Here is a 20,350-nt window from a genome sequence, read left to right on the forward strand (position 1 = left end):
ACTAACTTTCAAATCACACATCAACTATATAAAAAATAAATGCAGTAAAGCACTACAAATCTTGCGAGTCCTAGCTCACACCGACTGGGGAGGCAACAAAGAAACTCTTCTCAAAATACACAGAACACAAATCAGATCCAAACTAGACGACAGCTGTTACATATATCAATATATATATATATATATATATATACATATATCAATATATATATATATATATATATATATATATATATATATATACATATATCAATATATATATATCAATATATATATATATATATATATATTGATATATGTATATATATATATATACATATATCAATATATATATATATATATATACATATATCAATATATATATATATATATATATACATATATCAATATATATATATATATATATACATATATCAATATATATATATCAATATATATATATATATATATATATATATTGATATATGTATATATATATATATATACATATATCAATATATATATATATATATATATACATATATCAATATATATATATCAATATATATATATATATATATATTGATATATGTATATATATATATATATACATATATCAATATATATATATATATATATATATATATATATATACATATATCAATATATATATATCAATATATATATATATATATATATTGATATATGTATATATATATATACATATATCAATATATATATATATATATATACATATATCAATATATATATATATATATATATATATATATTGATATATGTATATATATATATATATATACATATATCAATATATATATATATATATATATATACACATATATCAATATATATATATATATATATACACATATATCAATATATATATATATATATACACATATATCAATATATATATATATATATACACATATATCAATATATATATATATATACACATATATCAATATATATATATATATACACATATATCAATATATATATATATATATATATACATATATCAATATATATATATATACATATATCAATCTGCCAGAAAATCATATTTGAAAGCACTCAACCCAGTATATCACGCTGGACTAAGGTTATCACTTGCGGCTTTTCAAACCTCTCCTGTAGAAAGCCTTTATGCAGAAGCACACGAAACTCCTCCAGATCTTAGATGCCTCAATCTAGCCCTAAGATACTATACTAAACTAATTGCAAACCCTACCAATCCTGCACATAACAGTACCCTGAAACCAAATTGTGAAAACCTCTTTAACCAAAACAAAAATGCAATAAAAACCTTTAGACTAAGAATGAAACTGATCTGCAAGGAAGCTAATATAACAATAAATCAAATCTATAAAACTGTTCTCCTTAAAACACCTCCATGGAAAATCATAAACCCAATAATAAACTTAAGCCTCTGTAATTACAAGAAATAAAGCAACCCATCCAATAAACTTCAAAGAAAAATTTAGGGAAATCACAGAAAAATACCTTGACCACATCTGTATTTATACAGACGGATTCAAACAAAACAACACAACAACTAGTGCAGCTATAATAAATAAAAAAAAGCAAAATTACAAAATGTCTCCCAAAAAGTTGTTCAGTCTTCAGTGCAGAAATTACTGCTATAAATCTAGCCCTAGACCTAGCCATAGAAAATAAAACCTCAAAGTTCATCATCTTCTCCGACTCTCAATCTGCCATTATAGCAATTAAAAATAAAAAAGTAAATAACCCCCTAATTGCACAAATTTCCAGCAACTAAAAAACGAAATCATACTCTGTTGGGTACCCAGCCACATTTGCATACAGGGCAATGAAGTAGCTGACACAGCAGCAAAGTCAGCTCACAATCAACCTATCGACCCCACTTTCAAAATCCCATACACAGATATTAAAAGAAACATCAATACATATATCCAAAATAAATGGCAATACTACTGGAATGTATTCCCAAATAACAAACTATTCAAAATCATGCCAAAAATAACAAAACAGGAAAATCAAAAAACAAACAAATGAAAACAAATTCATCCTAACAAGACTGAGAATAGGTCATACACACCTAACACATTCTTACCTCCTAAAAGAAGAAACTCAACACCAATGTATTCCCTGTCAAACACCACTTACTGTAAAACACCTACTAACCAAATGCATAGACCTCTCACAAATTAGGGAGAAATACTACAAAGAAATAGGTCTGGAAAAAATCTTCAAAAAGAACAACACCGGAAAAATCTTATCCTATATCAAAGAAATAGGACTCTTCCAAAAAATATACCCCCCTCCAAAGCTTATGTTCTGCAAAAATAAAAACAACCCACCTTTTCCCACTTTTCCTTCCTTCTATTTTCCCTTTCTCTTTCTATCTCCCCCACTTTCTGACTGGTTTTCTAACTTAAAATGTACCAAACATCAATACTGTAACCCTTTTCTCCTACTATTGCAAAACCCATTCATATTCTGCAGGGCAGAGAACAAAAATGACAAAATCCACGATAAAACAACCAAATCCAAAGCTACAAACTAATGATTAAAGATACAAAGAGCCTGAAGAATAAAAACCTTTTATAAAATAACTGGCTACTATTTCTAAAACAACTGCATTCGGCATTAAATAACCCAAAAAGGGTTGATATGCCGTAAAACAAAACAACCAACCAACCTGACTCACATGCATCTGCTCGGAGGAGAAAATGAGCCTCGGTGTAACCATTGCAATGAAGAACTTAATAATAAAACATATTAATTAAATGCAAATATATGCACACATGTGCAGTATTACAAATATAAATACATTATTTGAAAATATAACTTCTTCTTAAATAATAGAGTTTCTTAAACTAATTTGTACAAACATATTTTTTAAAAAGTCCAGTATTAACTAAATAACATGTAACAAAAAAGCAAATACTAATTAACTGAAATAGAAATATTCATCTTGTAAACAAGCAAAAACTTAAAAAACAAAAACTCTCTTAAAAAAAATGACTCAAATGCTACCCCCCCCATACTGGTTGTGTGGAGAAAGAAGTGGTTTACCGTTAAAGCAGCTGCGCGTTTGTGCATGCAAAGCACAAATTGAGAATCAAGATGGGGCCTGCATGCGTTTATGTGGAAAAAAGTCTTGTGGAATCTCGGGGAATCTCTGAGAATCTCGTACCCTGATTCCATAAATAACGAGGAAAGGAAAGCGGGAGGACAGACGATTTTTAGTCACTAAAGCGAACGGACGTGTGTAAAAGAAGAGGTAGAAAAAAAGAGTGTGGTGAACGAAACAAACAACGACTCGGTTGAAAGTAGAGTTGTAACAAACACAGGTTGCATACAACAGCTCCAACATTACCTAACATGGATCTGTAATAGTAAAATGTGCCTACAATGTAGTGTGGAAAACCTTAAAATTTTGTGGTAACTTCAGAGGGACCTATTATCATAGGATTACTTTCACTCTGGACTTTGTAACTCTGCTCGGGCATTCAAACACCCATGCATGGATAAGCTCAGCAAAGGATCTAGTAAATGTGTACCTGAGTTTGAGTGTTTTGGGGGTGAATACCACATCATCCTAAAACAGGAAGCCACCCTGTAATCGATGCACCATGGAAATCTTCCATTCACATGAAATGAAATCCAAGCTGAGCTAGAGGAAACAAGGCATCATATGGAAAATAAGTGAACCAACAGAATTTTTCAGCAGTCTAGTCTCTAATGTCACCACAAAACTCCCACAATGGAAGATGCAGCTCTTCTACAGGAAGGAAAATCAATAGCTTTTGCATTGCAATTTCTAATAGAAACAGAAAAAGTATGCTAATATCAAACACAAACTATTAGCAGTCATGTTTGAATGTAAGCAATTCTGAATATACCTCAACAAATGTTCATTCTAAGTCAAAAGTCATCACAAGCCAATTTGAAGGTTCTGATTACAGGTCAACCTTGTATCCAACAGATGCTTTTGCACATTCAGGTTTATGACCTAATCATTTTTTTTTGTTCTGACAAAGAAACAGCTTAGCAAACACATTATCAAACAAGAATGCCAAATGAGCAATTGACCTCAACCTCAAAATTCTCAACAGAGAAACTAGTACAAATACATTAGACAACAAATGTTGGTTACCCTCTGTGCCACCTTCTGCAAGCTTAACATGTCTGGGGAGGTTTAAAAAGCACACAACCTATTGGGATGACTTGGCGATTGAAAACAGAATTTTAATTAAGAGCAATTGATTTAAAATACCATGCTGCACAAGATTTATTATGATATCAAAGGATCGAAAAGTATAAATTGTGTGAAAAGCTGTGTATTCTGGGATAATACCAACATATCAACAAAGAACAAAAAATATATGTAGGGCAGTCCAACTATGTGATATATATCAGGAAAACCAGAAATCACAGAGTGTGAAATCCACTATGCCACATAATACATATAATATACTAATGGGTCCATAATATATAGATAGTAATCACAGACCTATTTTATTTCAATGGATCTGATTTTATGGTGACTTTGGTCTACTACTCCAAATATCCACTTGTCAGAAGATTAAATATTTTCTCCACTCAAGGGTTCATATATCTGATCAAACAAATTTGGAGGAGAACCAAAAATTCCAGCAATAATGTTGCACATTTTTGCTCTGTTCTCTTTAAGTAGTTCGCCAGAGAGTGGAATTTTTACTATCGCATATCCTGGTCAAGATATCCTCAATTGAATAACCTAGATGAGTATTGCACATAAGCAATAAAATTTGCTATCAGGAAAGCTACATCAAGTGAATGTAATTTTAACATAGCACTTTTATGCCTTTGAACAACTTCAAGAGACCATACAATCACATCTTCAGATGAACTGCTGTACAATAAAAAGTTGTATGATCAAATACTGGACAAGATTGCAGACAAAAAACAAACCCCAGCAATTTTTGTTTCTTTTTTCTTCATTCATTTCATTCCACGACCGACCCGTTGAATTATGTATACGTGCTAATTAGGTAAGTCGCACGTTTCCCTACACTCTCCCCTGATCTCATGATCACACACAAGGCAGGAGGGCAGTCGTCTTTGTCGGGTACTTCTTTGAAGAATCGGGGGAAGCACTTCCTCATTGCCATCTTCTTCATTACCACCGTTATTGCCACCAGTCTGTTCCATTATCCCCTTTTGTAGTTCCCTATGCGGTGTTTCACAATCAGGGCAAGGGGGCAGTATCCGTCTTTGTCGGGTACTCCTTCGAATAATCGGAGGCATCACTTCCTCGGTTCCATCTTCCTCAGTATGTTTCATCATTCCCTCTCGTGGTGCTATAGGCGGTGTTTCACAATCACGGCGGGTGAGCAGTATTCGTCTTTCTTGGGTACTTTGATGAGGAACTGGTGGTATTACTTCCTCGTGTCCATCATTCTCATCACTATTGCCACTAGTATGTTCCATCATTCCCTCATCTGGTTCTGTAGGTAGTGTTTCTACGCTCACCTGCAGGGGCAGTAGGCGATCAGGATCATCCCTGAACTGTATGTGATCTTCCTCATTATCCTCAGAATCAGAAGAGGTATAACAGGGGCGGATATCTTTTACATGACGTGGTACACCATTAATCAACATGGTCTGAGGACTTATGATTTTGTCTATTTTTCCTCTGCAAAATTTTACAGTGCACCCAGTATTTGGGGGTTTTACCCAAACACGGTCTCCCACTTGATATGGTGTATTGACAACGCTAACCACTGATGGTGTGACATCAATTTCTTTTATACGCTGTTCATAGCGGTAAATCCCATTAACTGGTGCAGTTTTTGGTGTTGCATCATCCTTTGGTGTCACATTATACCAGTACACAGCTTCTGGAATAGAACACTGTGTCCTGGCCGCAATTCTTTTAATGGTGCGGTGACACCGCTCTGCTATACCGTTACCTTCTGGAAAATATGCACATCGGTAACGCATTCTAATCCCCCATTCCTGCGTAAATTTCTTAAATTCTTGACATCGAAATGTAGTGGCGTATTCAGTCAGAATTTCCAGCGGGGCACCACGTTCAAAAAAGACAGCTCTCAACTGTCGTATAATGCTAGATGTATCCTGTCGTGTCAACAGGCGCCATATTGTGAAACGTGTCGGACCACAATCTGTCAAGGTAAAAAAATGCTTGCCCTAATAATCCGTTACATCCATTCCTACTCGATACCAGTTGTCTTCCACCTCAAGCTTCCCTTTTTGCCATTGGGACAGTGCCGGATCAATTCACTGACACTCTTCACACGAGCGTATAACTGCCTTGATTGATGCTCTTGTAGTTGAAGGACACACTCTTCGGACAAAATATGTTGTCCTCCGAATTCCGGGATGTCCACTCTGCTGATGTATTGTACGGATCTGGTCAGGTGTTAATTGATCTGTTACGGCCACGCATGTCTGTTGTGGAGGATCAGATCCCTGCCTCATTACATCAATCCACCTCTTTGGTACTCTAGGCAAGCTATCAGCCAAATTCTGCATCAACGAAACTAAGGTAATGTCCACCTGCAAGCTGTATTCATCAACTATACGCTTTATTATTGCCAATCTCCTTCGTACTAACATCTCACTTGCAGCTCTAGTCTTAGCTCGAGCCTTTCCAGTCAAGGTGTCGGTCAACCAGTGATAAACACGCAACAAGTCAGTGTGGAGATGCACAACCTTAGCCTGCCATTGCAATGCAAGATTAAGCCCTTTTAATGTGGCATCAAGTTCTGCCAAATTTATATGCTGGGCATCATTTTTCGAACGAAGCCAGCACGCATCTTCCACAACAGCACTCAACTGTTCCAACATGACACCTGTAGCCAGTGAACTTGCGTCAACCCATGCATTCAGTTCGTTTCCAGATACTTGCCACTCACCCTGGGCAGGGTCGTTTCTATGTACTCTGGGCAACATTTCAACCATCATTTGCTGGAGAGAATCATCATCCACCATGTCGTCCCATCCTTTGGTTACTGCAGTTACTCATCTTTTTAACACTCCTGTTGCCGATCGGAGCCATCCACAGACAGGTAGATGTCCTACTAATTTATCGCAAATAGAAAACACAATGCGTCTTGTCAATACACTGGGTAACTCTGGAATTGCGCTCCCTCACTTCCATCGCAAAGTATTGCCCTTCTCATAGACCTCTAGGCCTAACACGAGCACCCCGTCCTTTAGGCGCTTAGGGTCTTTGCTTATTAACCTAAACGATTCCAGTTTTGCTCGAACCACATCTGCAGACATTATATCCTCATTAACGTAGATGTCATCAATGTAAGCTGAAGCAGCTTTTGCTGTGGTCTCATCCTGCATCAAAACAGTTTTAATAATAGTTGTCATTATTAAGGGTGCTACGTTTAGGCCAAAACCTAAACGTATCAAGCAATATCGTTTTGCCTTGATTATCACTGTCTGAAATGGCCATAATGACTCATGGACACGTATCTGCAGGTAGGCTCTCTTCAAATCCAGCAGTGCTACATTACTCCCTTTCTGACGCCACTCTCTTAGTTTAGCAGCGCACACATCTGCGTTTCCAGTGAAAGCATCGACATGTTGATTCAATTTTCGGTAATCCATTACGGGCCAAATTTTGTCTTTAGTAGGTTTTTCAACAGCCATGAGCAGAATTAATCCTTTGGGTGGTCCCAGACGTTCCTGTGGGTATGGTATTAACCATCCGTTATCAATCCACATCTGAAGTTCTTCATATGCGGCCCTATTCTTTGTGGAAACTGCATTCTCTGGAATGGTGTTGCACAGCCGATCTAGTGCCTGGCTCATAGTCCATTTTCACTTTGCAGTCCACACCTTTTCGTTGTCGTCAAATGTAGCACAGAAGTCCTTTTCTTCAATAGACATGGCTGCACAGACTTCTTTTCCTTCTCCAAGCATTACACCTCCAGTCGCTGTGATTATGAGGCCTCCGAGTGCTTGTATTGCATCAATTCCAATCAACATGTCATAGCCAAGGGGGTTTTCTTGCATCACTAGAACATCAACTTTGGCTGTGTCACCCTTCTCAGTACAGATCGTAACTGTCCCTTTACCACAACATGCTCGGGATAAACCATTAATCGTCATAATACCGAGGGTTGCTCCCGCCACATCTGACAGTAATGTGCACTAACTATAGATCGGGAACATCCCGTGTCTATGAGTGCTGAACACTGCACATCGTCAGTTTTAACACCAATGACCGGTAATCCTGTGTTTATTGGTTGGCAAGGGGCAAGGGTGGCGATAGTACCTTGCCCCCAACGTCGTTTCCCGAACAGTTGCAAGATATGTGCCCATACTTATTGCAGCGATAGCATTGTACTGTTCTCTGTGCTCGTGGATATACACATCTCCTATCACTCCGGCAATCCTAAGCAAAATGATTGGCCTCCTCACATTTATAGCACACTGGGCCTACACGCTTATTACTACCTGGGAGAGAATCTACATTGCTTCCAGGCGGTTCGACTGTTGCATGTTGAATACTAGTTGCTGCTGCAATTGGCTCCTGTTCCTTACAGATGTTTCGAGCTCGGGCTAATAACTCGTCTGTTGTCAATTCATCAATTCGTGACGATGCCCGCAACAGTTTGCTGACCTCCTCAGGTAAGTCTACTAAAAAGGCACATCTTAATATCTTATCGTTAACCCAACCAAATGGTACCGACAACTTTCGTAGGTCGGCTAGGTATACATCAACTGTTTCCTTGGGGTGAAGTCGCCAGCTTGTGAACTATTGCCATGCAACAAACGGATCTGTACCAAACGCTGTATACAGGCTGTGTTTGATTGTATCCCAGTCTGGTTCATCCCCGAGTTGCTGGTAGACTGCATAGGCCCCTCCGGTTAACCTCAAAGGAATGACTGTGGCTGGTTCTTTAATTCTGCACAGTGTACAGATCTTCTCAGCCTTTTCCACCCATTCGACGACAGACGGTCCAGTGGTAGATCCATCAAACTCAGGTATCAAGCGAAAGTCGAATCTGTCCATTTTCTGCCTTTCGAATCACCTCACACCGAGAGCCGAAATAGCTTATAATTCAATAACTTGAGTGTTATTTCTTCCGCCCGTCACACCAATAATTTCCTGGGTAAGGTTAACACTGTTGTCCAAACTTCCAACTTCCGTATATGTAACGCACCTTCTCTCAACTCCCAACGAACTTCTGCTAATTCAACTTATTTCTTCGAAATCCAACTTCAAAATGAACATCCTTCTAAAAAATCAACCCTCTTTTATCTCCAACCAGAAGCATCTCATTTGCATATCGGGTGGTCACATTGCAGGCATATAAAGAGATAAGGCAGCCATTTTTGTTTCTTTCTTCTTCATTCATTTCATTCCATGACCGACCCGTTGAATTATGCACACGTGCTAATTAGGTAAGTCGCACATTTCTCTACACTCACACAAACATGTATGGAACTCGGATCATACATGGTGCATACCTCATCAGGAAAATCCATTCACAAGAGTCAACAAGACCTATCCCAGACCACAATGAGCTTCAAAGTGTACCTGCCTCAGGCTCCATTGGGTTCAACTGTAAGTCGTATACCCAGAGTAGAAACAATCCACACACAAAGTGTTCCAATTGAAAAACTGAATGTACATGAAACTTATAAGCAACATGCTAAATGCATCCCATACACAACGCATAATAACAATCAAGATAATGGCATCCTAAGTAATCCAGCATCTAAATCTAACTGTATCACCCAAATGGCTTAGCAAATGAAACATATTCATTTTTTTTTTTTTTAAATTCTTTGGAAAACGGGGGATGTGATGTTATGACCCTAGTAATGTCTCTTAATAGAAAAAGGCTTAAAAGTGTCCTCCGTTTTCTTCAATTGAATCAATTATGCTAGTCCTGGTGCATGAAAATCTTACGATATGTGTTTGTTTTATCTTTTAAATGTATGGAAATACCATAATATTCACTATTCCAATGCCCAACTCATTCATAAATGTGCTCTTTCACATGCCTGGATCTTGCAGTACTTGTTTTTGCAGCTTTTCGATGTATTTCCTTGTGCGAGCGCAAAAAGAATGCCTGTATTCTGGTTATTACTTTCACATTTCCACTGCAATTCTTCAGCTCCTACCTTTAATTGTAGAGAGAAGAGTACATGAATTTAGATCAAGAGAGAATGGATGGATTAAATTAACTTCTGCTGTTACTAACCAGCAGAGCATTACCATTGTTGATCAAGAGAAGAATCTATCAGGCATGTGTGTACAGTTGTGATTATGTATGGAAATGGTGAGATTGATAATTAAAAAATACAATGTTTATTTATTTTCTTTACTTTTTTAGATATTTGTCCAATAGTTCATCCCCATTAGTGAAATCTTATTTCAGTCACTTTAATTATTTAGATTTGGTATAATTTTTTTTTAATACTGAATGACTCTACCTTTTAAAAATTATGAGTTTTATATTACAAACACAAACTTATGATTATAGTAAAAAAATTGGTAAATATATGAGATGTCTTTTTTTTTTTTTTATAAAGTTTACAAAATTGAATACTGAACAGATTGCTAAGAAAGAAAAGAAACAAGGTTGGATTAGTTGGATGTTTGGATCAGAGGAAGATGTTGAATATGAAAATGGCCAAACTGGTAAGTGACAGTTTCAAGAATTATTCAGTCCAAATCTAAGGAAAAATGCATTTCTTTTATAAGATTGATCTTTATATATACTTAATAAACAAAAGATGTAGTTTTAGAAAAATATTTGGTCTGGATTTTACAATGGTTGGTTTAAGAATGTGTATTTGGAGGGAAGAAGAGCAATATACAAAACTAAAAGCTAAGTTTCCAAATATACTACACAGAGATAATCAAAAGCTAAGTTTCCAAATATACTACACAGAGATAATCAAAAGCTAAGTTTCCAAATATACTACACAGAGATAGTCAAAAGCTAAGTTTCCAAATATACTACACAGAGATAATCAAAAGCTAAGTTTCCAAATATACTACACAGATATAATCAAAAGCTAAGTTTCCAAATATACTACACAGAGATAATCAAAAGCTAAGTTTCCAAATATACTACACAGAGATAATCAAAAGCTAAGTTTCCAAATATACTACACAGAGATAATCAAAAGCTAAGTTTCCAAATATACTACACAGAGATAATCAAAAGCTAAGTTTCCAAATATACTACACAGATATAATCAAAAGCTAAGTTTCCAAATATACTACACAGAGATAATCAAAAGCTAAGTTTCCAAATATACTACACAGATATAATCAAAAGCTAAGTTTCCAAATATACTACACAGAGATAATCAAAAGCTAAGTTTCCAAATATACTACACAGAGATAATCAAAAGCTAAGTTTCCAAATATACTACACAGATATAATCAAAAGCTAAGTTTCCAAATATACTACACAGATATAATCAAAAGCTAAGTTTCCAAATATACTACACAGAGATAATCAAAAGCTAAGTTTCCAAATATACTACACAGAGATAATCAAAAGCTAAGTTTCCAAATATACTACACAGATATAATCAAAAGCTAAGTTTCCAAATATACTACACAGATATAATCAAAAGCTAAGTTTCCAAATATACTACACAGAGATAATCAAAAGCTAAGTTTCCAAATATACTACACAGAGATAATCAAAAGCTAAGTTTCCAAATATACTACACAGAGATAATCAAAAGCTAAGTTTCCAAATATACTACACAGATATAATCAAAAGCTAAGTTTCCAAATATACTACACAGAGATAATCAAAAGCTAAGTTTCCAAATATACTACACAGATATAATCAAAAGCTAAGTTTCCAAATATACTACACAGAGATAATCAAAAGCTAAGTTTCCAAATATACTACACAGATATAATCAAAAGCTAAGTTTCCAAATATACTACACAGATATAATCAAAAGCTAAGTTTCCAAATATACTACACAGAGATAATCAAAAGCTAAGTTTCCAAATATACTACACAGAGATAATCAAAAGCTAAGTTTCCAAATATACTACACAGAGATAATCAAAAGCTAAGTTTCCAAATATACTACACAGATATAATCAAAAGCTAAGTTTCCAAATATACTACACAGAGATAATCAAAAGCTAAGTTTCCAAATATACTACACAGATATAATCAAAAGCTAAGTTTCCAAATATACTACACAGAGATAATCAAAAGCTAAGTTTCCAAATATACTACACAGATATAATCAAAAGCTAAGTTTCCAAATATACTACACAGAGATAATCAAAAGCTAAGTTTCCAAATATACTACACAGAGATAATCAAAAGCTAAGTTTCCAAATATACTACACAGAGATAATCAAAAGCTAAGTTTCCAAATATACTACACAGAGATAATCAAAAGCTAAGTTTCCAAATATACTACACAGAGATAATCAAAAGCTAAGTTTCCAAATATACTACACAGATATAATCAAAAGCTAAGTTTCCAAATATACTACACAGAGATAATCAAAAGCTAAGTTTCCAAATATACTACACAGATATAATCAAAAGCTAAGTTTCCAAATATACTACACAGAGATAATCAAAAGCTAAGTTTCCAAATATACTACACAGAGATAATCAAAAGCTAAGTTTCCAAATATACTACACAGAGATAATCAAAAGCTAAGTTTCCAAATATACTACACAGAGATAATCAAAAGCTAAGTTTCCAAATATACTACACAGAGATAATCAAAAGCTAAGTTTCCAAATATACTACACAGAGATAATCAAAAGCTAAGTTTCCAAATATACTACACAGAGATAATCAAAAGCTAAGTTTCCAAATATACTACACAGAGATAATCAAAAGCTAAGTTTCCAAATATACTACACAGAGATAATCAAAAGCTAAGTTTCCAAATATACTACACAGAGATAATCAAAAGCTAAGTTTCCAAATATACTACACAGAGATAATCAAAAGCTAAGTTTCCAAATATACTACACAGAGATAATCAAAAGCTAAGTTTCCAAATATACTACACAGAGATAATCAAAAGCTAAGTTTCCAAATATACTACACAGAGATAATCAAAAGCTAAGTTTCCAAATATACTACACAGAGATAATCAAAAGCTAAGTTTCCAAATATACTACACAGAGATAATCAAAAGCTAAGTTTCCAAATATACTACACAGAGATAATCAAAAGCTAAGTTTCCAAATATACTACACAGAGATAATCAAAAGCTAAGTTTCCAAATATACTACACAGAGATAATCAAAAGCTAAGTTTCCAAATATACTACACAGAGATAATCAAAAGCTAAGTTTCCAAATATACTACACAGAGATAATCAAAAGCTAAGTTTCCAAATATACTACACAGAGATAATCAAAAGCTAAGTTTCCAAATATACTACACAGAGATAATCAAAAGCTAAGTTTCCAAATATACTACACAGAGATAATCAAAAGCTAAGTTTCCAAATATACTACACAGAGATAATCAAAAGCTAAGTTTCCAAATATACTACACAGAGATAATCAAAAGCTAAGTTTCCAAATATACTACACAGAGATAATCAAAAGCTAAGTTTCCAAATATACTACACAGAGATAATCAAAAGCTAAGTTTCCAAATATACTACACAGAGATAATCAAAAGCTAAGTTTCCAAATATACTACACAGAGATAATCAAAAGCTAAGTTTCCAAATATACTACACAGAGATAATCAAAAGCTAAGTTTCCAAATATACTACACAGAGATAATCAAAAGCTAAGTTTCCAAATATACTACACAGAGATAATCAAAAGCTAAGTTTCCAAATATACTACACAGAGATAATCAAAAGCTAAGTTTCCAAATATACTACACAGAGATAATCAAAAGCTAAGTTTCCAAATATACTACACAGAGATAATCAAAAGCTAAGTTTCCAAATATACTACACAGATATAATCAAAAGCTAAGTTTCCAAATATACTACACAGAGATAATCAAAAGCTAAGTTTCCAAATATACTACACAGAGATAATCAAAAGCTAAGTTTCCAAATATACTACACAGAGATAATCAAAAGCTAAGTTTCCAAATATACTACACAGAGATAATCAAAAGCTAAGTTTCCAAATATACTACACAGATATAATCAAAAGCTAAGTTTCCAAATATACTACACAGAGATAATCAAAAGCTAAGTTTCCAAATATACTACACAGAGATAATCAAAAGCTAAGTTTCCAAATATACTACACAGAGATAATCAAAAGCTAAGTTTCCAAATATACTACACAGAGATAATCAAAAGCTAAGTTTCCAAATATACTACACAGAGATAATCAAAAGCTAAGTTTCCAAATATACTACACAGAGATAATCAAAAGCTAAGTTTCCAAATATACTACACAGAGATAATCAAAAGCTAAGTTTCCAAATATACTACACAGAGATAATCAAAAGAATAAAGTATTCAGGATAGATAAACAAATGGTAAAGACAAATAAAGACAAAGTATTGTTGGAGAGAAGTACATTAGAAATGACAGTGGAGTGTCATTTTGAATGTCAAAAATAAGAGGGATGCTTGGAAATTCTACTATAAGAAATTATTGAATGAGTTTTTATGGAACCAAGAAAATCTAGAAGTTGCAGTATTTGGCCAATCCATAAGAATTGAGAAAGAAATGATATAGAAAGCTGCAAAATGAAGAAGAGTAAGGCTAGAAGGCCCTTAGGTGTTGTTACAGAAATGTTGAAGTATTGAGATGATCACATATTTGATAAATCAAATCATAAAAGAAGTGATTACCCCAAAATATTGGGACATTAGTACAATCATAAATTATTACAAGCATAAAGAGAAATCATTCGATAAAATTATTTACAGGCCCTGAAAGTGATTGAAAGAATAATTGAGTAGCAAATAAGAAGTCAGATTAGCATAGAAGACATGCAGTTTGATTCATGCCTAGGCAAAATGTAACTAGCGCTATCTTTTTCCTGAGAAAAATACTAAAAAATACCTTGCTAATAAGAAGAACTTGTATTTTGCTTTATTTTTTGCTTTCTGGAGTACCAAGAGATGTTGCCTTTTAGAGGTAAATGAGTAGTTGGTGAAAATTATTGAAGCAATGTTCAGAAATGCTAAAAGTTGTGTTAGAATTAACAGCACATTGAGTAACAGCTTTCCTGATAAAATAGAAATACATCAGGTTTCTGATTTCATTGATTTTCATTTGTGTTTTAGAAGCATTGCTCAGGGAGTTTCATACAGGTTGTCGTATTCTGAGGATTTAGTATTTCCTGTGAAACACTAGAAGAACAATTAAGTTGCAGACTTGGAGAAGTGCTATGGAAAGTAAAGTTTTGAGACTGACTGTTACTAAGACCAAAGTGATGATTGGTTGTAGTATTGAAAAGCTCCTAGAAAGAGAAACGTTCTTCTGCTCAGTTTGTGAAAAGGGATTCAAGTTCAATTCAATTTTTTATGATAGTTATAAACACACAAGAAGCCTAGTGGAATTACTAGTAGGTTTAGAAGACAACCAGTTTATATGCAAGAAGTGAAGATGTGAAGAAAGTATTACAAAGCTATTGAGGTTGTCTAAAAGTTTTGTTATGATAGAGTGAAGCAGATGTTAGTATGGTTTAAAGAACTGGAAGTGAATGAAGTAAGTTCAGGGAACTTCTGCTATTCCTTACCAGCAGAGCATTACAATTGTTTACTAAGGGAAGAGTCTATCAGGCATGTCTATGCAGTGTGATGATGTATGGAGATAAACCTGGGCAGTGAAGGTTAAGGACATGTGTTGCATAAAGAGAAATTATATGAGAATGATATGATGGATATCTAATGTGATTCTTAAAGACATGCTTAGTTCTGATGACCTTAGAGGAATATTAAATGGACAGTATAGGAACATGTGTACAAAATAGGAGACTTTTATTTTATGGCATGGCCACATTGAATTAATAGTGGGTGAAAGTGCTTTTTTTAGTGCATGTAGAATAGTTAAGGTAGCCAGTTTAGTTTACATGGGAAGATCAAGAAAAACATGGAAGTAAGTGATAAAAATGGGCTTGAGAGAACAATGGATAAAGACCTGGCTACAGATAGGCTAGTTTGGAGGATTTGGAGAAATTAAACTGTCCAACATATGCTAGCATGTAAAACAAACATTAAACTGAATATTATGATGTTGATGATTTTCTTTTCTTTTTTTGTTTAGATTGGTTCTCTGAACTTTCTATTGATGAGAAGGAACAGCTCTACAGAGGTATCGGATATGATGAAAATGCTAACATCTATGACATTCCTCCCGAAGTAGGTTTTACAGAAAGTTTTATTAATTATAAACAATTAAAAACAAATTCAACTACCTCATGTTCCACCTCTTTGTGTTCATTACTTACTCATTCAAATTCTTTTTAAAATCATTTATATGTTTTTATCATCTCTAAAATTGATGAGTTTTAATGCTTTCCAAGAAAAATAAAATGTCATCAGCAAGATGCATATGTTATTGATATTGTATACATTTATTTTTGTTACCTTTGCATTCAACGGATTATCAAAGATTATGATTAAATTAATACAGGGGTCTTCAACATATGATCAATATGTTCATCACTTTCAAAGTTTAATCAATGTACCCTTCACCCTTTTTTCTTTAGCAACATTGAACTTTACCTACCCACCAAGTGCAAACCGATAAGTAATTTAAAGGCTGATAGAATCTGGTCTAGTTCCTTGTCAGGGAAAGGAAAAAAAATTCTGAACAGTACACATATTTTTCATAAGTTATGCTACTGATTGATTGGGTAGAAGTGTAATTTTGACATTCCAATCTTTTTATTCATGGACAATTTAGAGAAAGCAGAATTAAGTATCATTATATATATCAAAATAAAACTGTTGATAAGAATACTATTGAAATATAATTTATAGCTTCCTTAGGGGAAGACTTCTTAGAGTTTGGATGAATAAATTGTGACACAACAAGAAATGGAAAGCATGTTTTCTGTTCATCGATTGAAAGAATAATAATATTGAGTTGTAGTTAAGGTTATGCAAAATTTAGTGTGAAAAAATATGTTTACCTCCCTCTTCCTATTCACATACACACTGAAATTTATGCCATTCACAATGTCAATACTCCAGTGATGGTTGCTATAGTATAATTGAATATAATATGGAAACCAACGTATGATTTTATCAGAACAATATTGGAATTATTTTTCATAATTATTACTTGAAAAAATATAAATAGATTTGGAAGCAGTTAAATTTTGTTTTTGTTTCACATGAAAGCAACATCTAGTCCAACTATTGTCTTTCATCAAGTTAATAAGATTTATTTGAAAGATATGAAAACTGTATTTATTGATCATTCCTAAATCATAAAATTGGAAATGAATTTGGCCTCAGCAGCAATAAATCATTTTAGGGAGATCACCCATAAAATATGCCATTTATGTCAAAGAACTGAAGATGATGATGAATGATCCACACTGATTTAAAAATATGAGTGCATATTCTCTATATAAAAAAGGAACACAAATAAAAAATAAATAATTCATGTTTTAAAAGTATTTTTATCTGCAAATTATCTTTCTAAAATTTAGCCTGAAAACATTTTTATCTGTAAACTATCTATCTGGAATTTAGCCTTAAAATAATTTTATCTCTAAATCATCTTTCTAGAATTTAGAGTTAAAATAATTTTATCTGTAAATGATCTATCTAAAATTTAGATTTAAAATATTTTATCTGTAAAATTAAGTATTGAGATGTTTTTGCCTGCCAATTATATGAAATTTTGAATACTTAATATCTGTGAGTTATCTAAAATTTAGCTTATAAATCTGTAAATTATCTAAAACTAGCAGGACTGATGTCCTGGCATTGCCCAGTGGAAGTATATTTATCTGTAAATTTTCGATCTAGAATGTACCATTAAAATATGCTTTATCTGTAAAATATCTTTTTAAAATTTGTCTTTATCCATAATTTATCTATCTTAAATATTTTAAAGCTAAATTTTAAAATAGATATTTTACAGATAAATGTATTTGAAATACATTTATCTGTAAAATATGTTTATCTTTATACTATCCATCTAAAATTTAGATTTAAAATATTTTTATCCATAAATTACTTAAAAGTTAACTTAAAAAATATTTTTAATCTGTAGATGATCTAAAATTTAGCTTTATAATAACACTATTCTGTGAATGATCTAAAATTTATCCTTAAAATATTTTATCTTTAATTTAATTGTCTAAATTGTAAATTTGATATCAAAATATTTTCATCTGTACATTATCTATAAGAAATTTAGCTTTTAAATATTTTTTATCCGTATTATCTAAAATTTAGCTTTAAAATATTATCTGTATATTTTCTATCTAAAATTTAGATATAAATTATTTCTTTATTAGTAAATTATCTATCTAAAAATTTTCCTTAAAATATTTTATCTGTAAACTAGTTATCTAAAATTTAGCTTTAAAATATTTTTATTCATAAATTAGCTATCTAAAATTTAGGTTTTAAATATAATTTTTTTTGTAAGATTTTGATCTAAAATGTATTTTTTATCTATAAATTATCCATCTAAAATTCATAATTTAAATATTTTTATCTATAAAGTATCTGTCTCAAATTTCATTTTAAAATATTTTTTATCTGTATGGTATTTCTTGAAAATTTATCTTAAAAATACTTTTCATTGTATTGTATCCTTTTAAAATTTATTGTAAAAATAATTTTATCTTTAAAATGTTCATCTAAAAGTTAGTTTTAAAATATTTTAGCTGTTAATTATTTATCTAAAAGTTATCTTTAATGTATATTTATATGGGTATTATCTATCTAAAATTTAGCCTTAAAATATTTCAGTAATTTATCTTTCTAAAATTTATCTTTAACATACTTTTACCTATATCTACCTAAAATGTGTCTGTTTATCTTTAAACTATCTAAAATTTAATTTTAAAATATTTTTCATCTGTACCTTATTTCACTAAATTTTAGCTTTAAAATATTTTTCTCTTCAAATTATCTTTGTAAAATTTAGCTTTTAAATATTTTATCTGTAAATTATCTAAAATTTTAAATCTAACTAATATTTAGCTTTAAAATATTTTATCTGTATATTGTCTATCTAAAATTTAACTTCAAAGTATTTTTATCAGGAAATTATCTAAAATTTATTAGTAAATTATCTATTTGAAGTTATCTTTAAAATATGTTTATCTGTCCACTATCTATCTAAAATTTATCTTTGACTCATAAATTATGAAAAATTTAGCTTGAAAATATTTCTTAGTTGTAAATTATCAATTTAAAATTTAGCTTTAAGATATATTTATCAGTAAATTATCTATCTAAAATTTAATTTTAAAATATTTTTATCTATAAATTATTTATCTAAAATTTAGTCTTAAAATATTTTTATCTGTAAATGAAAATATTATCTGTAAATTAAAAAATTTATAAAATTTGATAAAATGTTTGCCTTTTGTTGTTTCATTTTTATAGTATGTTGCATACAAAATCCAGATCAACTTGAAGAGCTGCTACTGTTCATTAGTGAAATATAGTAAAAAGATTCTTCAGATGTCTATTACTAATTTGCGAACATCTATGGAGTACAGATCAGGAAATGACTCTTGTCGGTAAGCATTTCACCCAATAATTGAAATGTTTAGCCTTTTCTTTTTAGCTTTATTTTATAAACCCTAAATCTTGTTTGCATTTTATTTGATGTTTTAATATGATGCCGTAATATTGCCATGAAGTGGTTAATGTCATCTTTTCTATTATTTTTCATAGAAATAGTTAAAATAGTATTAGTAAAACTTCTAGTAAATTAAGTTACCTAAATGATCATTATAGTATATTTATTTCAACCTTATTTCACATTTGGCATAGTATTGTCTTTGAATATCATACATTTTTTTTCTATATCTAATAGAACAATTAATACATACTTTGTAAATGAAGGAATTTATTATCAGTGAAATGTAATTATACACTGAAAGTTCTATAAGTTTTGCTTGTTATATAACCTAATAATATAATTAGATATACTCAAAACATTGAATATTTCAATCTTTTCTACCTATGGTTAATTAACCATATTTTTAATTAACCATATTTATAATATAGTAATTAGCTTATGATGAAGCTGAAGTGCTGATAATTGCATATCCTGATTCAAAACAATTTAATACAAAAAAAAAGAAAAAAGAAATACAGCTGGTGCAAGAGTCAAATCCGTATCATATGCTGCTCTATTAAGTCTCTTATAGATTAAGTACTATCAGTAATAACAGCTATA

The 20,350-nt window shown here is 31.9% G+C and overlaps 1 protein-coding gene across 5 annotated transcripts in view; it reads left to right on the forward strand.

Moving 5' to 3' along the window:
* Positions 1 to 20,350, forward strand: part of LOC145286018 (intermembrane lipid transfer protein VPS13A-like) — a 965,259-nt gene that overhangs the window by 195,457 nt on the left and 749,452 nt on the right. For all 5 annotated transcript variants that reach the window (XM_080134633.1, XM_080134635.1, XM_080134636.1 and 2 more), the window contains exons 13-15: positions 10,558 to 10,666; positions 16,235 to 16,329; positions 19,549 to 19,685. In XM_080134633.1, coding sequence (XP_079990759.1) covers positions 10,558 to 10,666; positions 16,235 to 16,329; positions 19,549 to 19,685 — 341 coding nt within the window. The remainder of the gene's footprint in view (positions 1 to 10,557; positions 10,667 to 16,234; positions 16,330 to 19,548; positions 19,686 to 20,350) is intronic.

Source organism: Euprymna scolopes, chromosome 10, assembly GCF_053919585.1.
Source record: "Euprymna scolopes isolate OS-2025 chromosome 10, ASM5391958v1, whole genome shotgun sequence".
In the NCBI taxonomy this organism is placed as follows: Eukaryota; Metazoa; Mollusca; class Cephalopoda; order Sepiida; family Sepiolidae; genus Euprymna; species Euprymna scolopes.